General features: G+C 36.8%; 1 protein-coding gene across 1 annotated transcript in view; it reads left to right on the plus strand.

Annotated features, from left to right (window-relative positions):
- xpr1a (xenotropic and polytropic retrovirus receptor 1a) overlaps nt 1-19,344 on the plus strand; it is a 73,822-nt gene that overhangs the window by 1,725 nt on the left and 52,753 nt on the right. Inside the window, exon 2 of the mRNA XM_067414163.1 lies at nt 6,236-6,287. Coding sequence (XP_067270264.1) covers nt 6,236-6,287 — 52 coding nt within the window. The remainder of the gene's footprint in view (nt 1-6,235; nt 6,288-19,344) is intronic.

Raw genomic sequence — 19,344 nt, forward strand, 5'->3', positions numbered from 1 at the left:
ACTGGTCATTCAAACTGTTGAGTAATGAATGATTTCAAGCCAGATTTGAATCTCATGTTGGTTTATTTATTGTTTCTGTGCTGTGAAATTATTGACTGCACACTTAGACAATAAATCAATGGTATTTGTTGTGTGGTGGTGGATGGTCAGGGCTTCAGACTGCGTCTTGGCGCAAAGGAGGCGAAATCCTTTGTCTGGAGCACTGAATCTGTAATCAGACAGAGAACCCAGGCAAACATGAACTACTGCGAATATTGTAAACAAAATATATTTATCCAGTTTATTTTGTAGTATTTTTTGTTTCAACATAGTTTGGCTGATTGATTAGTCTGTGACCATTTAATAGAAAGTATGCAGATATTATTATGTGATTTAGTGGATGGTGCATCTATATCTGTTGCATCTGTTTTGCTTAAGATTGATTGATTGATTTAATCTCCGTTGTTTTTGGAGGGACTTTCACTGTCAAACCTCAGTTACTGGCCGCATGTGCCAATTTGCATGTGTGAACGGACTGCAAAGAGATTCCAGCTTGATCTGTCAAGGACAAGACAAAGGACTCTAGGAAAATAGTTTAATTCATAATGATCAGCCTATCATTTGAGACTACAGGGATCGTTATAGGGATTTGTGAGCTCTATGTTTATGTGACACAGATAGATGATTAGCAATATCCTTTCCAGCACTGTACTGCCTTATCAATGAACTATCTCTATTCTTTACATACAGTGATAGATTGTGCAGTAGTAAGAGTCTAATCTCTGATTTGTGAGATCAAAACGGACATCTTTTTTCTGCTACATTCAATACAATATGATCCATTTCAGCTCTGTCTTTTAGAGTGTATCCCAAAGAAAAGCAGAATTTATTAATGTTTGGTCAATGAAGTCTCTCTGTGAGGAGTTAAGCAGGTCTCTGCTCATCTATTTTTTTGCCGCCTATGCCTGACGGTGCCACAGAAAGTCAATGTGAAGCAGCCCCACAGGCTCAGTGCAATAAAACAGAGTCCATAAACTGCCTTTAGGAACCTTACAAAGAATGAACTTCTTTTAAAGCACCACATTTCTTCACCTAGTCCTTTACTTAATAAAAATAAAATTAAAATTATTTAATCAATTACTCACCCTCATGTCGTTCCAAACCCTTTAGACTTTCGTTCATCTTCGGAACACAAATTAAGATCTTTTTGAAGAAATCTTAGAGTTTTCAGTACTCTCCAAAGGCTCTCCAAAAATGTCATAGACAGATCGTAAAACAAATCCATATGAATTGAGAATTTTAGTCCAAATTTTCTGAAGAGAATCGTTTACTTTATATGAACATATTTAATTTAGCCTTTTATTCATACAGTGAGGAAATTAGTATTTAAACACCCTGCTATTTTGCAAGTTCTCCCATGGAGGGTTCTGAAATTGTCATCATAGGTGCATGTTCATTGTGAGAGAAAAAAAATCCAGATATCACAATATATAATTTTTTTTTACTATGTATTTGTATGATACAGCTGCAAATAAGTATTTGAACACCTGTCTATCAGCCAGAATTCTGACCCTCAAAAAGACCTGTTAGTCTGCCTTTAAAATGTCCACCTCCACTCCATTTATTATCCTAAATTAGATGCACCTGTTTGAGGTCGTTAGCTGCATAAAGACACCTGTCCACCCCATACAATCAGTAAGAATCCAACTACTAACATGGCCAAGACCAAAGAGCTGTCCAAAGACATTAGAGACAAAATTGTACACCTCCACAAGGCTGGAATGAGCTACGGGGAAATTGCCAAGCAGCTTAGTGAAAAAAGATCCACTGTTGGAGCAATCATTAGAAAGTGGAAGAAGCTAAACATGACTGTCAATCTCCCTTGGACCGGGGCTCCATGCAAGATCTCACCTCGTGGGGTCTCAATGATCCTAAGAAAGGTGAGAAATCAACCCAGAACTACACAGGAGAAGCTGATCAATGACCTGAAAAGAGCTGGCACCACTGTTTCCAAGGTTACTGTTGGTAATACACTAAGACGTCATGGTTTGAAATCATGCATAGCACGGAAGGTTCCCCTGCTTAAACCAGCACATGTCTAGGCCCGTCTTAAGTTTGTCAATGACCATTTGGATGATCCAGAGGAGTCATGGGAGAAAGTCATGTGGTCAGATGAGACCAAAATAAACTTTTTGGTCATAATTCCACTAAACGTGTTTGAAGGAAGAAGAATGATGAGTACCGTCCCAAGAACACCATCCCTACTGTGAAGCGTGGGGGTGGTAGCATCATGCTTTGGGGGTGTTTTTCTGTACATGGGACAGGGCGACTGCACTGTATTAAGGAGAGGTTGACCGGAGCCGTGTATTGCGAGATTTTGGGGAACAACGTACTTCCCTCAGTTAGAGCATTGAAGATGGGTCGGGGCTGGGTCTTCCAACATGACAAAGACCCGAAGCACACAGCCAGGATAACCAAGGAGTGGCTCTGTAAGAAGCATATCAAGGTTCTGGCGTGGCCTAGCCAGTCTCCAGACCTAAACCCAATAGAGAATCTGGAGGGAGCTCAAACTCCGTGTTTCTCAGCAACAGGCCAGAAACCTGACTGATCTAGAGAAGATCTGTACGGAGGAGTGGGCCAAAATCCCTCCTGCAGTGTGTGCAAACCTGGTGAAAAACTACAGGAAACGTTTGACCTCTGTAATTGAAAACAAATGCTACTTTACCAAATACTAAGATTGATTTTCTCAGGTGTTCAAAAACTTATTTGCAGCTGTATTATACAAATAAATAGTAACAAAAATCATACATTGTGATTTCTGGATTTTTTTGTCTCTCAGAATGTCTCTCACAATTGACATGCACCTACGATGACAATTTCAGACCCCTACATGATTTCTAAGTAGGAGAACTTGCAAAATAGCACGGTGTTCAAATACTCATTTTCCTCACTGTATATAAACATTGATCAGCGAGTTCATAAACAGAAGCTCAACCAAATCTGCTTGATGCTTGAGAACAAAACTCTTTGGTTCCTGCAGAAGCTCAAATATGCTGTGTAACACACAATAATTAACCTCTAGTTCTTGTGGAAGCTCAAACGTTGTGCATAATACACGAGAATTAACCTCATTGGTTCTTGTGGAAGCTGAAACCTGCTGCGTAACACTAGAATAAACCTCACTGGCTCTCGTGGAAACTCAAACGTGCTGCGTAACACTAGAACGAACCTCAGTGGTTCTCATGGAAGCTCAAACATGCTGCTTAGCATGAGAATGAACCTAACTGGTTCTCATGGGAGGGTAAAACGTGCTGTGTAACACAAGAATTAACCTCACAAAGTGATCGAGTCTCTTCAGAAAATGGTCTAAAATGGTCAATTCAAATAGCCTAGAAGTCTAGACGCACCCTAGCGGAAGCAAATCTAATCTGCCCGCGAGTGTCGTCTAGCAACTCTCAATACACTTCTGAGCTGTTAAAGCCAAACTCTGGTCAGGCCAATCACATCGTGTATAGAGTCGGTGTGCGGGGCTTAATATAATGACAGCAGAGTTGCGCTTGCGTGCTACTAGTAAACACAGAAACTGGCGAACGGCTGTCTTTCAGCTTTGAACGCGACTCTGGAAGACTTGGAGTTAAGCTTTTCTCTGAGAAAAGAACAAAGAATGGTACTGAAGTCATTCTTAAGAAGGGAAGATGTGTTCTGAGTTATGCCGACCGGATATGGCGAAAGTTTAATCTGTCAACTAGCTCCACTTCACCTTCGTTGGTGGTAGCACTATCCTATCGCGTGCAGAGGGAGTTTGAAAGACAACCGTTTATCCCGCCCCTCGGATTGAGCCCTGTCTGGCTTGTCAGGCTACAATTTAAATGGATTAGTTTTACAAGCTCGTTAACTTTTCAAATTACATTTTTATGAACTTTATTCCAATATTTGTGTTCTGAAGATGAACGAAAGTCTTGTTTGGAACAACACGAGTGTGAGTGATTCAACAAAATTTTCATTTCTGGGTGAGCTATCCCTTTAAAACTTTGAACAAAAAAATATGTTTATTGTTTTATGCTTTACATAACATCTTTAAAATAGGATGACCTTGAAAATATAATGAAATATCAAGGGATTTAAGGTGGAAAGAGCATTGCAATAATCAAAGGGTAAAAGAAGGTTGATGAAACGTTTAGTCTTTAGTGGATAAATTGACAAACTGATTGAGTGATAAATTAATGAGGTTTCACACATCGAGCTGTGCATATTAAATAGCTGTAGTATTGGGCTACTCACTACTGAGTCCTTTTTTTACACTTTTAGTACTGTTGTGCGTTTTTTTTGGGCTATGGTCTTAAACTTTTGATCAGCTGATGAACGGCCTGTTTGAGTTTAAATGCAGTTTTCAATAAATTGCCTACACTCTATTATTTGTCTCTTGCTCCTGTTTCTTCTTTTGGCATTTTGAATCAGCACTTACAACACGGTTATGATCCACTAGTAGTGTGAAATGTGGAAAACTGGCAATGAATCCCCTGGTCTTAAGATTTTGTTCAGGAGTAATATATATATATATATATATATATATATATATATATATATATATATATATATATATATATATATATATATATATATATATATATATATATATAAAGCTGCAGGTCTGCTTACTGGCTGGGATGTATAGATTTTGCTAGCTGACTTCACAGACCTGCTGTTCACACATGCACTGACACACACTTACACACACAGACACACATACACACAGTGACTTGCTCCCTCTCCCACTGGGATGACATCTGTTGCCAGGCTCGCTAGACGCAAAGATCTGCCCAAATCTCACACAGACGCATGCACACATATTTCTGAAGGAAGAGTAGATGTATAGTGCACATTTATCCTGGTTTCAGTTATTAGTTGTATAACTTGAATACTCCAGAGAGCACATCTAGTCTTTGTGTCATCATCATTGCCATGGCAATGCAGCCATCTTGACGATTCTCTTATTTCATTGGCTGACACACTGGCCAGGCTTTGACCTTGAGTATGAGATTTGTTTATAGTGAAAATACATTTTTATAACATCCATACAACCCCACATTAGTTGTCTTGGTTAGCATTCAGCTTTATCTAGGGATGTCTTCTGCTTAGCAAATAAATGTTCTTGATTTTGATTTGTTTTTTGTTGTGTCAAGATATGCTTTTCAATCTATGCTATAGATTGACTGAGCAGTTCCCCGTACTGACTTGAGCTTGTGTAGAAAATCTGCAGATAATGTTTCGTCCCCTGAGTGCTGATAAATGTTTATGTGGGCTACATCCAATAGAGCATTTATTTATTTATTTTTACTTTATTTAAGTTAAATCTTTTGAAATATTTTTTGAAATATATATTTTGAAATATATTTTGTCACGTAAACGAAAATTAGATAAATTGGGCTTGTTTAGTCATGTAAAAAATATTTGATATGTTGAAATAGCTTGGGTTATTCTTTATGTTTTTGTATTGTTACCTATACAGTCCTGTTGATTCTATAAAAAATAATATCTATTTATTTGAATAATATGTACTTATTTATAAAATACATGCATTTCTTTCAATTACATGTAATTCACGTAATATTTCTATTAATGAATGAATATGGAAATATTTCAGGTCAAATGGATTGTATTGCCCCTGACTTTGCAATAACTGCACATTTTACATGTTTACAAAAACATTCTAGCATGTTTTTAAATTTACATTTAAGATGCTTTACACTTTTTTATATCTAAATCCTCTGGAGTAAAAAAAAGAACAACATTCAGCTTTCATCTTGAAGAAACCACACCCATTACTGAGAATATTGATGACATGAAATTAAATGCATTCACTGAGACAGCCCTAAAGGTGAATCTGTCATATACCTTTGGGATAAAGTTTTTCTGAATTATCATACAGATCATGCATAATTGTCCAGAGATTTCATTATCTTCAAGGTTAATGACATGCTAACAGAAGTAGGTAATCATATTCCCAGAGAACTGAAAGACATAATTTCACACAAAGAGTTTAATATTCATGTTTAAAGAAACAACAGTGGCCTTATAGCGTTCTAGATCAACATTTGAAGTAACCTCAATTAACTTGCGTATCCAGCCAAGTGAACTATCTTTGCCGTGATAAGTTGCCTAATGGGGTGTGTAAGAATACTGTACATCATTGCCCTACTGACCTGTACCACAAGACTGTGATCTCATCATTACCATATCTATTTTTCTGACACAGGCTTTCAAGGAGATGCTTTATGCGGCCCAGGACCAGGCCCCATCCATAGAAGGTAAGGAAAATCCCTTCTGAACACGTAACATAACGGACATGTAACCCTTTTTCCATCTCAAACTTGTCTCCACCGCCCTAGAACGAACTACCAACTATAAATAGAGGAAATTTCAGCACTGCCACATCTCTCGCAAGACAGTGGAGCAGCTCGGCATAGCTATAATTAATACAGGACGTCAGATGGACGTCAGATGTCTGCCGAGGCGTGAGGGTGACGGGGTGTGGCGGGGAAATGGTTTATCGGAAGCACTGTCACAAAGTAGTAAACAAAGTTCTTGGGTTTCAGGTCATTTAGTCTCAAAGTGACTTTAGTCTTTTTACCTCATTCGTAACAAATATATCAAGGTGAATGTTTGGATGGAGGCTTTTGTGATGGCATTTGAAGTATTTCTGAATCGGCTCCTCTAGCCAGTGTATCAGTTTCGCTGTTTAATGACTTTGTTTAATGTGGTGTTAGATTACATGACAAAGCATGACACAACAGGCTTTAGTGATATGATGCAAATATGATTATAGTCTAAAGTGTCCTATGAGACATGAGTTATAGGACAGTATATTTAGCCAGAAACAAGACTGAGCAAGCCATTTATAACAGTGCCAGACACCTGAAGAAGGTCCACACAGTTTAGCATTCATCTTTTGGAGGACTAACAACTAACAGCCCTCAGGAGATTGTGTGTGTGTGTGTGTGTGTGTGTGTGTCTCTATAAGGTCTTGTCAAACTAAAGAAGAGATGTTCTTTCCAGTCAATGCTTCTGTATGTCTCTGTCAGACTCTGTGTGTGTGTTGCAGGCCACTTTGACCTTGTTTTTGTAACTGAGGGTTCCGTTGAGGTGGGAAATGAAAGAAAAGTTGGCATGTCTGTTCGTCAGGAGAACAGATTTATTGTGTTAAAAACGTTTTGGGTGGAAAAGAGGGAATGCCTGAGCTGCATTTTAACTGGGTTTTGCTTACTGGCATACAAAATACTCTTTCTCGTATACACTACCAGTCAAAAGTTTGGAAACATTACTACTTTCAGTGTTTTTGAAAGAAGACTCTTCTGCTCGTCAAATCTGCATTTATTTGATCCAAAATACAGCAAAACCAGTAATATTGTGAAATATTTAAAAAATTTAAAATAACTTTTTTCTATTTGAATGTTAAAATGCTATTTATTCATGTGATCAAAGCTGAATTTTCAGCATCATTACTCCAGTCTTTAGTCACATGATCCTTCAGAAATCATTCTAATATGAAGATTTACTCCTTAAGAAATATTTATTATTTTAATAATGTTGAAAACAGTTGTGTACAATTTTTTCAGGATTATTTAATGTATAGAACATTCAAACATTTATTTGAAATATAAAGCTTTTTTTGAATACTTTTTTACCTTTAAATTCAAGCGGGAGATCCACTGAATAACAGTTGTGATATCATGCAACCACAAGATTAAGCTAATTCAAATCTTAATGATAATGTGGCCAGCATATGGTATTGTAATGTCAGTGTATAAACCCGGCAGATCAGAACTAATCCATAAAGATCAATGGCTTTCTCGCTTTCCCAGAATTCAGTCAAAGACCAACACAGTTTCCAGTATCGCCACAGCTGTGGTGCGGTATCTTCCTTTCTTATTTTACACTGCTTTGATGTCCCTCTGCAGGGAAAGTGGATTGATGGAAAGTGAAAGAGAGGAAAATAGAGCTGAGGTATAGACATACTTATTAAAGCACCTGTCATGTGGCTTTTATATTAAGTTTCATGTCTATCAAAACTCTTAACATGATTTGTTAGGCTTAGCGCAGTAGTTTTTCACACACAGGTTTGCAGTGTCAAAGTCTGTTGAACTCAAGTGATGATTTTATTAAATAAACCTCCCTTGAAACACTAATTACCGCCGCTAGATTCATAAGGAAGCTTTTTTTCCTTCACAGTCTGCAGAGTGTAAGAAAGAGGAGTTTTGATATTCTGTGAACACACTGATGCCCCAGGGAGGCAATTTATTGGGTTATTACGACCCTCTTTCTCTTTCTCCAGCCTGATCTGATAGAGTCATATTGAAGGCTCAATATTGAGAAAGAGGCAGTTCAGAGTGTCAGCATTCCCATACACGCTCAGGAACACAGATCGACTCAGTATGCTAAAGTGCTCGGGTACGGAAATAAGCAATTGAGGTCCCTAACGGGACTGATGTACGTGACTGTTTTTATAAATGCTTTGAAAGACAGAGGACGAAAGATAACTGTAAACTTGCTTTGGACCCTTATGCAAGATCTTTTTTTTTGTGACACACAATGCTTTTTTCCATCCCACTGCGTTACTTTTTCAATGTAAATGTGCTAGACGGACATCTTTAATCATCATGCTCGCGTCTCGTGTCTTTTGCAGCGTCTCGCACATGACACGGCATTCTAAAAACGCGGTGCTCGCGCTAAAAGAAGTTCAACTTGTCAAAATGTGTCTCTAGCAAAAATAACTTTGGTGTGAACCGGCCCTTAGTCAACAAAATCTAGGGTACTAATACCTACCAGTTCAAGTCACTTTAAAGGGAAGCATAAAGAAAGTAATCCCAGAATTCATGGCCTGTTCAGTGAAATATCAAATCAATACCAAAAGGCACTGATATTAATTATTTGGTTTCATTATTTAATTATAAATATTTTTACTCAATATTTTTTTTTTATGTGAGTATTGGGTCATTAGTTGAATAACACACTAACATATTGTAACGATTCGTAGATGGGAAGGAAGGAGGCGGGAACCGGCGAACATTCAACAAACTTTAATATACAAATAAATAAACAAAACGAAAGTAAAATCACGGGCAGCCCCTCACGGACGACTGCCCGCAAATACCCACAAAATAAGACGTGGGCAGCCCCTCACGGACGACTGCCCACACAAACATAATAAAACTTAAACATAAAATCCAGGCCCGGTCCTCTCTCGTCTTCCACTGCCTTGGCCCCACCTTTTATGCTCCAGTCACTTGGCCGCGAGACGAGACCGGTGCGTCACGCAGCTGGTACTCATTACCACTAGTCAGCGGCCCCTCGCCCCGCTGCCTGCCACACCACACATATAACTTGTGAGCAGAGTAAGTAGCAAATTTGTGGCAAACAAAGCTTGCACTTGAGCCAGAGGGATTTGCCAAGACACTATATTAATGGTTTGCCCATGGTTACCTAAAGGTTGTCGGACTCCCACCATTGTAGTCATGTCTCTCGGCTTAACTTGCCAGTTTCAAACTCATCAGTTTAGATGTAATTAAGGTGAGTGCATATAAAATGGCCCTTGTGTGCTTCTTCCAAGACCTTTATGGATTTGGAGTATTTAACCTTTTTTCTAAACCCAGCAGTTTTAATTAAAGACGAGACAGCAGTGAAGGAAATATGAGCACGTGCTTTCTTGTTTTCTTTCTTTCTCTTTGGCCAGACCAAGTGAGATTGAATTTCATCGAGATCATTTGAGCATTTAATTCCGATTTACAAAAATAAGTCATTTGCAAGAAAATGGACCTTTCCTTTTGGAACTTTTTGATTCACAAACAGATCTACAAAAATATGTAAAGTGTGTACTGTTGTTTATAATCAATTTTGTTCAACAGTGAAGTGTATTTTCACATTTATCACACATTTAGTCAATTCCTTTTGTATTTATACATTTTTAATAGTGTTATCAATGCAATTTCATCAGTTTGCCTATAAAAATTACGCAATGTTTGCATGTTTTACTCACGATTTACTCTTGGTTTGAAGAAGGTGTCATCTTATTTTCAAAAGATTTTGAAAATACACTTCATGAATACGCTTTCATGAATTCAATGCTTTATTTACAATTTACACAAAATGATGCTCATGTTTTATGAATGAAGCCCAATGTGTGAGATTTGCTGTGAAGCTAGTACTGCTGTCAGCTCTTCCATTTGCAAATGACTAGAAATGACTGCATTTAAAGATATATTATTATATCTTTAAAGATGTATTATTATATATTTATATCTGATGAGTGTTACTGTTTATGGCCACAGTACAAATGGAAAATCATGGGAAACTGGCTCTCTGGTGCACTTTGCTATTTATTTTGGACAAGAACCGCCCACAAACAGGAAGTGGCTGTATGTCACATCACCATCAACAGTCCATTCTCATATTTTATTTTATTTTTATAATGTTTATTATTATCACCTGGTCCTTTTATTTTTTAACCCCTTGTACCTCTTTTCATATAGAGATCAGTTTACACAATCCACTCAGTTTGAGATTTTTTCCTCACTGAATATCCTTTAAATATATCCAGTGGTTTCACATTTCTTTTCATGCATTATATCTGAAATCTCTTTTTTATGTCTCTGCCTTTGTATGGACAGATTCAAGACACATTCTTATTGAATCCTCCAGTCTTTCAAGATTTAATGATGCTGAATCAATACCGGCAGAAAAGCAATTGTGTGCATCTTCTTTTGCTCTATAGGTCAAGCTTTTGGTTGACTGACTGCTCGGGCACACCTCCAGTAATCCAATAGAGCGATAGATGAGGTGAAATTATCTTCCTGGTTGGAATGAACACAGGGATATACGAAACCATCTAGAGTTCTGCTCTGTATATAGAGCATGAAACGGGAACTGGGTGACCTTGAATCTTGTATCTGGGGGTCACAAACAAAATGGACAAAAAGTCCATTTAAATAATTATCTTTATATACTGTAAAAGAATGCTAAAGTGAAAACCGTAACTATAAATTACCATGCCATATATGGGGGGAAATTATAATTAGAACACCTCAAGTAAAAACGATATATTACCATATAATTTACAGTGAAAAACATTAAAAGGATAGAAGTTTATGCATGACACACCACATTTATATTTGACAGGTTTTTTTTTTCAAATTTTTGTTATCAGTAATGTATGGTGTTTTGTTACATTCAAATGTTGTTTATTTTAAGTTAATTGCATTATTTTAGTGTAGACCATGTTTTATGGACGGGCCACTTACAATGAACTCATCCTTTTGCATTGTCTGCCACCTGTATTGTCAATTTCCCACAAAAACCATCCCGACAGGTCTAAAATATAAACACTTATAATAGGTTTAACATTGTGAATCAAAGAGAACACACTTTGAAAGAAGGACAGATGATGTACTGACTCATTTAAATAAGTTAGTGTACGTTTAATGAGAGATACAGTTAAAAGCTGTAAAATATACAGGCACTAATATGCCATCCTGTAATACCGGAAACGTTGTCACTGTATTTTTTTATAAACAATATATATATATATATATATTTTACACTTTTATGTGTGTGCGTATTGTTGTTTATTCTGCGCACACAGCTCATTTAAAGCGGAGCAGGGCTCTTGTCATGGGGAGCTGTGAACAGCTTGTTGCCTGCTGAGAGAGCAGCCAGTGTAATTAGTGTTTGGGGCTCGTTCTGATCAAAGAGCAGCAAACGGCATCATTCTCTTACTTCCACTTTAAATCTGCACAGTTCACACACGCATATGATGGACTAAATTGTCTGTTTTCTTAGGCTTTATTATTATCCATTTAAATTATTCAGGCACACTTGATGCACAATTGCCACAGTGAATACAATGCTTTTCAATATGTATTCAAAAAGACCTGACTACATTTGCCTTTCATTCGGCTACTTTGTTTGCCAATTAATTAGGTATGAATAAGCTAATTTACTGACCATCTGTACAATCTTCCTAAAAACATTTGAATGCTAGGTTATGTAACCCAATTAATTAAAAATGCTGCACAAATAATAGTGGTTTATTTTCCTTCTCACTGCTCTTGTGTTGCGGAGGTGTATTTTCAGTTTTGTCTCCCTCCATCCTGTTTTAGCCTGCCGTTTTGACAGACATGTGGTGGGCTATTTTAAGTGTAGGAGGTCGTCGTCTTGTTGTTGTTGTTATTCGGCACGCGTGTGGAAGTGCAGAAGCTCTCATTAGCACAGATTCTGATCGGGGAGCTTTGGGAGTGCGCTGTTCCCCAGTTGTGCTGGCCCAAGGACACGAGGCCAGGCAGGGGCCACGTTCAAGGCTTCCGCTAGCTTGGCAGATTCAGACGGCGCCAGACCCTCATACTCTGCATTATTGATGGACATCTTCACAAGCTGCCACTCAGATGCGGAGCACTGTGATAATTGTGCACTAGCTGCTTTGTTTATACTTCCTTCTTGGTGGAGAAAGAAATGCGTAAACACTGACATAAACAAACATGGATTCCGTTTATTATAACGGTAGTGAATTTCTTCTGTATATGGAAACATTTATGCTAGGGAGGGAGATTTAGAAGGAAGAACCCATGAGTGGTTAGCAGAGTTTACAACGCATTTAACTCATATCAAATTCAGTGGAAATGTCAGAATATTCAATGGAAAATAATGCAGAGCAGTACTTGATTTTTTTATTATGATAATCAGGTTTTGGTTATTATTATAGTATTGTTTTGATTATTATTAAATTATTTATCTTTTTATATTTATTTTATATATATAGATAGATAGATAGATAGATAGATAGATAGATAGATAGATAGATAGATAGATAGATAGATAGATAGATAGATAGATAGATAGATAGATAGATAGATAGATAGATAGATAGATAGATAGATAATCTCATTTTATTATTTATTTATTTATTTATCTTTATTTTGTGTGTATATAAATATTATTTATCCCTTTTAGATTTATATATTTAGAGAAATGTACACTGATAAATCCTGCACAAGGATTCTATAAAATATGATAAATTTTGATTTCATGTTGTCTTTTAAGAATAATGTTATGAGCTTTTATACTAAAAGCATTTGAACAAATTGGATGCATTTAAGTAAAAATGATGGTTGCTAAAGGGGCAGGTATGAAAGAAAAAAACTGGAGATCGTGAGTTTGTGTATCACCAATCTCTTCCTTCTTTGCTGATGTGAAACATTTCAAAACAGGAATGGACAGTCTGAAATTTGCCATCAGCAGCCTAAGCTAGCACACAGTCAGACAGCCAACAGAGATACAGTCCGGCGGACTGTAGGAGAATCCCACATCTCATGTTAAATGCAGTTGCCTCAGCTACAGTAGCTTAGAGTAGTCAACCCCAAATCCAGAAGAGATGAAAGTCCATCCATTATTCATCTGTGAATTACATCTAGGCCGAACGGTGTGGGGGATTGTCAGCAGTAGAGGGAGGACGGGGGAGGGGAGGACAGGACAGGACAGGAGGTTAAGGGAGGCATCAGGAGTCAAGGTCTTATTTGACAATGTGCACTTAAGCTTTTAAACATCTAAGACAGCATGTGATGGATAGATGTATCTACAGTATGACTCGCCATTTCAATATCCCAAAGCCGCAGAATGTTAGCTATAAAGATAAATGGAAAGATATATTATTAAAACAGTTAGCACATACTTATTCTTGTATGTAATGGTTTTTGAGACATGGCTTCATGTAAAGCATACAGGTTCAGTGCTGCATCTGGAAACACAAGGGATCATAGAATCGTCACTTGCATTAGTGCATTATTTATCTTTTGATTTTTAATTTATGGCTTCACTTAAATGAGCCATGAAATATACACCTTAGTTCTTTCTTTAAAATAAACAGTTGAGTTTTAACTTGTTCTTTTCTCTCTCTCTTGATGTCTTATGGGAATAGAGACATAATCTGCTCTGTAATGTTTTTTGTCACACACATTCCCTTTCATATGCACACGCACATATGCTGGTGCAGCATCTAAGGTAGGAGGTCTAAAGGAAACTATAGGAGGCGGCCGTGATGCCATATGCTCAGGTATTTCAAATCTCTACTGCACATTAAAGCACATTTTCCTCTTCTTTTGTTGCCTTAGCCTTGTTCGCTATGATCTCTAGTTCAAAAGCTTTTTCTTGAAACCATTCCTTGTCATTTCAGTAACATTTTATCAAAAAAACATAATATATACACATTTTCCATCACTATAAGGTCATACTGGGACTTCACTAGTTCTTTATGTTACAAAAACAGACCGTATCCATCAGCATCTCCACTTGCACTTTGATAGCTCCAATCTGATTGGTTGATCTGTCTCTAGTGTGTCTCAGCAGAACAGAGTGTGTTTCTGAGAGGTCTGCTGTCTTCAACACATTCATCTTTAATCTATATTCTAATGGTCTTTCTCTCCAGGGAGTTCACAGGTGCCAGCACCCCCATAGCAATGTGAGTAAATTCAGCAGATCTATACAGGACGTCCTGCAACTGCTGAAATACAAGGGTAGTTTTACATTTTGATGGTAAATTGTAGATCTTAAAAAATATTTTTTAGGCTAATTGTGTTTCTCAGAGGATTACTGGTTTCCTGTTAGTTGACATTTTCATGCAACTGTCTATTTGGTCACCTTGACCTATTTTTCATCATGAAACCATTTAGTGGCGGTGTGGGAAACATTTGCACTTTTTTTTATTGGGGCTACATTTATCATGCTCCCTTTGTGAGCCAAAGCAGGTGGGTTTAATTTGAGTGTTGCCCTTCTGTGTGTGTGTGTGTGTGTGTGTGTGTGTGTGTGTGTGTGTGTGTGTGTGTGTGTGTGTGTGTGTGTTTATTCCCATGTTGGCTAAGATCCTTTTATGCTGTACTGTAGCCTAGAGCAAAGCATAGACTGGAGAAACTCTGTTGACATTGACAGGTATTGGATGACATTAGAGAAAGAAGGAAGAGTCCTGGAGCTCATTTCTTTACACATGAACACCCACAATGCACTTCTCATTAGCTAACTCTATGACACGAAGAACACAAAAAAGTCCTCCTGTGTAATTTACATTAAATTATAATTTTATTTCATAACGTTATCTTTAAAAAATGTTTTTCTTCAGATATAAATCATATAGGAGTTCTCTGAAAAGCCAGACACTCTGAGGGAAATGGCTATATGAATTATTGATGGTTATTGTTCCCGGTCAGCTTGATTTATATTAAATTATGAATTATTCACAAAGATGTGAGATGCAGGTCCACCTCAGCATTTTAACCCCAGATTTATTGGATTGGAAATTAAATTAAACATCAAAATAAGTAAATGACATGATGTGTTTTGAAGCTTTTTATTGTCTTATTTTATTACATTATTATTTTATGATTGTGATTAATAGCTCTGGTTAGTCAACGTTGATCTGTAGTTGTTTATAGGTAGTAGAATGTAAATCATCCATAGCTCAACAGAGCAGATATATATATATATATATATATATATATATATATATATTTATATTTTTAGGGCATTGATTACGTTTCTTTATTATTTTAAGTAAATATTATCTGGTCTCATTCAGCCAGATGTTTTATATGCATGTATTGATAGATCACCTCAACATCTGCTGGTAAATCTTTCAGAGAGTGACTGTGTAATTCTTGTTTTGTTTTTTTAGCGAGAATGCAGTGAATATCCACATATTACAATTAACATTCTCGCCTGAGGATGCATTCATATTTCAGCATCCACGGCTTGCGGGTAATATATTCGAGATGAGTATTAATAATCACCAATTACCACTATAACCTAATTGTAATACAACACCAGAGTGTCTCACACTACGTACAGATGGCCCACGTAAGCCCTGGGGAGGGAACGATGGAGACGGCGGGTGGAAGTAGATGGGTGTTGGAGAAGGAGATAAAAGGAGAGATCTGATGGTAAGACGAGTGGGGGCGGGTTCAGTGATATGAAGGAGAACCACAGATTCACTTAATACACTTTCATTAGCAACATTCACTCTGCTTCATTGTGTTTACTACAGTCTAACAAGCCTGTATAGCCTCCAAGTGTCTTTATTAGATGAGATTTAAGAGATGATTTGAAATGAAATGCAGAATAAAATCATTTTGTTTTTTAAATTAAGACAGCATTTTCTTCCCTATTGGAACATATATAGGATATCAGAGTGAAACGGCTTCTCCAACAAGAAAAAATGTTGGGCAGGATTTGATTTTGTCCAATTGGGGGACTGATTGGATGGTTGTGGTTTGCTATTGGTCGATCTCATGTGACTCACAGGTTGTCCTGCCCTTGCGCAAGTGAACACATCATCAGAGAAGAAGTCTTTACAAGGGGGAGGGAAGTTATTTTAATGAAATATTATGAGGGAACATGAATTATTACATGTACGCATCAATCAAATAAAAAAATACTGCAATATTCCATAAAAAACACAAGAATCGTCCATTTAGTCTAATTAAAGATAATCAACCAAGTTTATTTGTATATTTAAATTAATATTAGTAATTAGACAATATATCTTTTTTACAATTGTTTGTTATATTTCAATATAATTTGTTATATTTATAAAATGGTCTCTCTCTCATAAATAAATAAAATAATAATAATGCTTACATAGTATTTGTGTGTACTATGTATAGTTATGTATGTATAAATAAACACATATTCATGTATATATTTAAGAAATATCCGTGTGTGTGTGTAATTTATATATTTAATATTATATATAAATATATGAATATAACCATTTATATTCTACTTTCCATTACGCATATGGAAAGTCCCCACAATTCACAAAAACCTAATTGTGTGTGTGTGTGTGTGTGTTTCTGAAATGTTACTCTAAAAACAGTTACAGGTGGCATTACCTCTGACCTTTTTATGTCTGGTTTAATATGACATTCATGCTGTTTATGAAAATTAAGCTCTTGTCAGGAGAGTAAGTCATGTTAATGACTTGTGTTAAATAATTAGAAATATAAGTGCATGAATATGCATGCTGTATGCAAATGAAACTGTCATGATTAATAGAGCAACTGTATTTTGCAGCGATATTCCTAAAGTGACCTTTTCAGTCTGCCTGAAAAAGGATAGTTATTAAACTGGCTCATTTGTTGTTTTTATCAATTGTTTCTTGCATCTCGCGAGTCGTTGTGAAAAAATAAATGAAGCCGCCAAGGTCAATGTTGTATTATTCAATCAAGCATGGAAATTGCTCATAATCAAATCAAGCCAAGCAAAGCATTCCCGTATATTGGCCCCTGCGTCAGGAAGATGGAAGAGGAACTCTTAAGGGCATTAGCAGAGGGATTCAAACCACCAGGCAGTCAGGATGTCTCTGTACTGTGTCAAAACAAGCTCAGGAATGACACAGGACACAAGCTTTGTACATCTGCTCATGTGCTGTTTACAGGTCATCTGTAAAGTCTTGTTAAGAATGGGTGGAACTAAACCTGTGGCTGTGGGTTGTTAAAGGATAAAAATGTTAGAAGTGTTTTTAGAGATGACTTCCTGGAATCATGGAACATGGTTAACAAGATTCATGCTACTTTTCAGAGAGAGAGAGAGACAGCTAGCAAAACAGCCGTGCTGATTAAGAATGCTAAAATTAGCCTCCTCCTCTAGAACCGCAATCCGCTTCACATCTAATTGGATTATTCTCCTCTGCACAATAACAGTAACCAAATGTTAACTTTATCATACTGTATTAGATACTACATCGTTTTGTTAAATATACTCACCTGTCAAAGTTACATTCATTTACTAGCCCAACTTTCCTTCATCCTTAACTCGTGCCATGCATCCCATATCATGTTGTTTTGGATAATGAGTGCTTTTATTGGATATCAAGACAGCTGGATTTGTGACAATGAATATCTGTCATTTCTCACGCCTGTAAATAACAGCTGGAGCTCCCAGAGGTGAACATTTCCGTGTGATATGATAAGATGATAATCTCTGGGAATCTAATTTTATGGAACTGTATTTTAGAACGTTGTGTCAGGATGCATTTAAAATCTGAAAAGTGGGAGCATTTCAACTTGGAATTACTTTTTTTTAAGCATTAGCGGAAACAGATACCATGCATTTCATTAAATAAACTATTATGTAACATTAAATAAACAGAGCACGAACACAAACTAGTTGTAATACATATCTCTGCCTGTCACCTTAAAAAGGGCACCTCATATGCACAAGTGGTTTTAAACAGTTTTGAGACATAAAAAAAAAAACCTCAAACCTCATGTAAAATAAAAGAGGTCATATAATATTTAGTTTGACCTGCAGTTAACCATCAAAATTTACTCGAGGTGTAGCACCTAACCATTAAATGCGTCCAAGGAAGAATCAATGTGCCAGTGTTTGCAAGGTCCATGGTTTATTGCAGGTTCATTTGGGAATTGACTTTAGTATTTACCTTTAATAAGTGCTTGTTAAAATTTTAATGGCTCAAGAGTGACAGTAAATTTCTATTTCAGGTCTTTTGAACTTTCTGTTCATCAAAGTTTCAACAAAAAATATTAAGCAGCACAATTGTTTTCAACATTGATAGTTGATCACAAAATCATCGTAATTAGAAAGATTATTGCCCTGGGCACCTAACCATTTGGTATGCTGTTATATTTTTCATCTTCTTTCTGAAAAGTTACCAATATTGCAGGTGAACTGGAGAGAAGGAAACTGCTAGAAAAAGGCAAATAATTATGTTTCTAAAGTTGGCATTTCATGCCTGTTAATCCATTGTTGTGGGCAGCATTCTCCCCTATCTGCCTGTCACACAAAGAGCTCCGACAGGCCTGTGTGAGCGTGTCCATTACTCACTTTATTACTGTCCTCAAAGAAAAGCCCCGGGTTTCAGTCCTTATCAACAGCCGGCAGCTGGCAATAGGCAAGACACCGGCAATGCAAACATTGTCGAAGTCTCAAGCGGAATCTTACCAGTCCAGAGAACTTGAGGAAACGTGGATATCAAATTATCAAACTTGTATATCAGAGTTTATAAAGAGTTTGAATATTTTATGAATAAGTCAGTGTTAGTTTTTATGAAGTGATCTTAGTCTCAGACACGCAACAAAGCCTTAAATTGCCAGCTGCAATCATATTGGCAGGCTTAAATGCATTTTTTTAGGAGTCAGGCTGCACGGGTGATTATTATTGCCCTGGGTAAAAAGTTTCCAAGGCTGCAATAAATGTTTCTAGGAAGAATGGGGTGTATCACAGTTTCCAAAAAAAAATTAAGCAGCACAACTAATTTCAACATTGAGAAGAAAAATAAATGTTTCTTGAGCATCAAATAAGCCATCTCAG

This window comes from Pseudorasbora parva, chromosome 13, assembly GCF_024679245.1.
Source record: "Pseudorasbora parva isolate DD20220531a chromosome 13, ASM2467924v1, whole genome shotgun sequence".
In the NCBI taxonomy this organism is placed as follows: domain Eukaryota; kingdom Metazoa; phylum Chordata; class Actinopteri; order Cypriniformes; family Gobionidae; genus Pseudorasbora; species Pseudorasbora parva.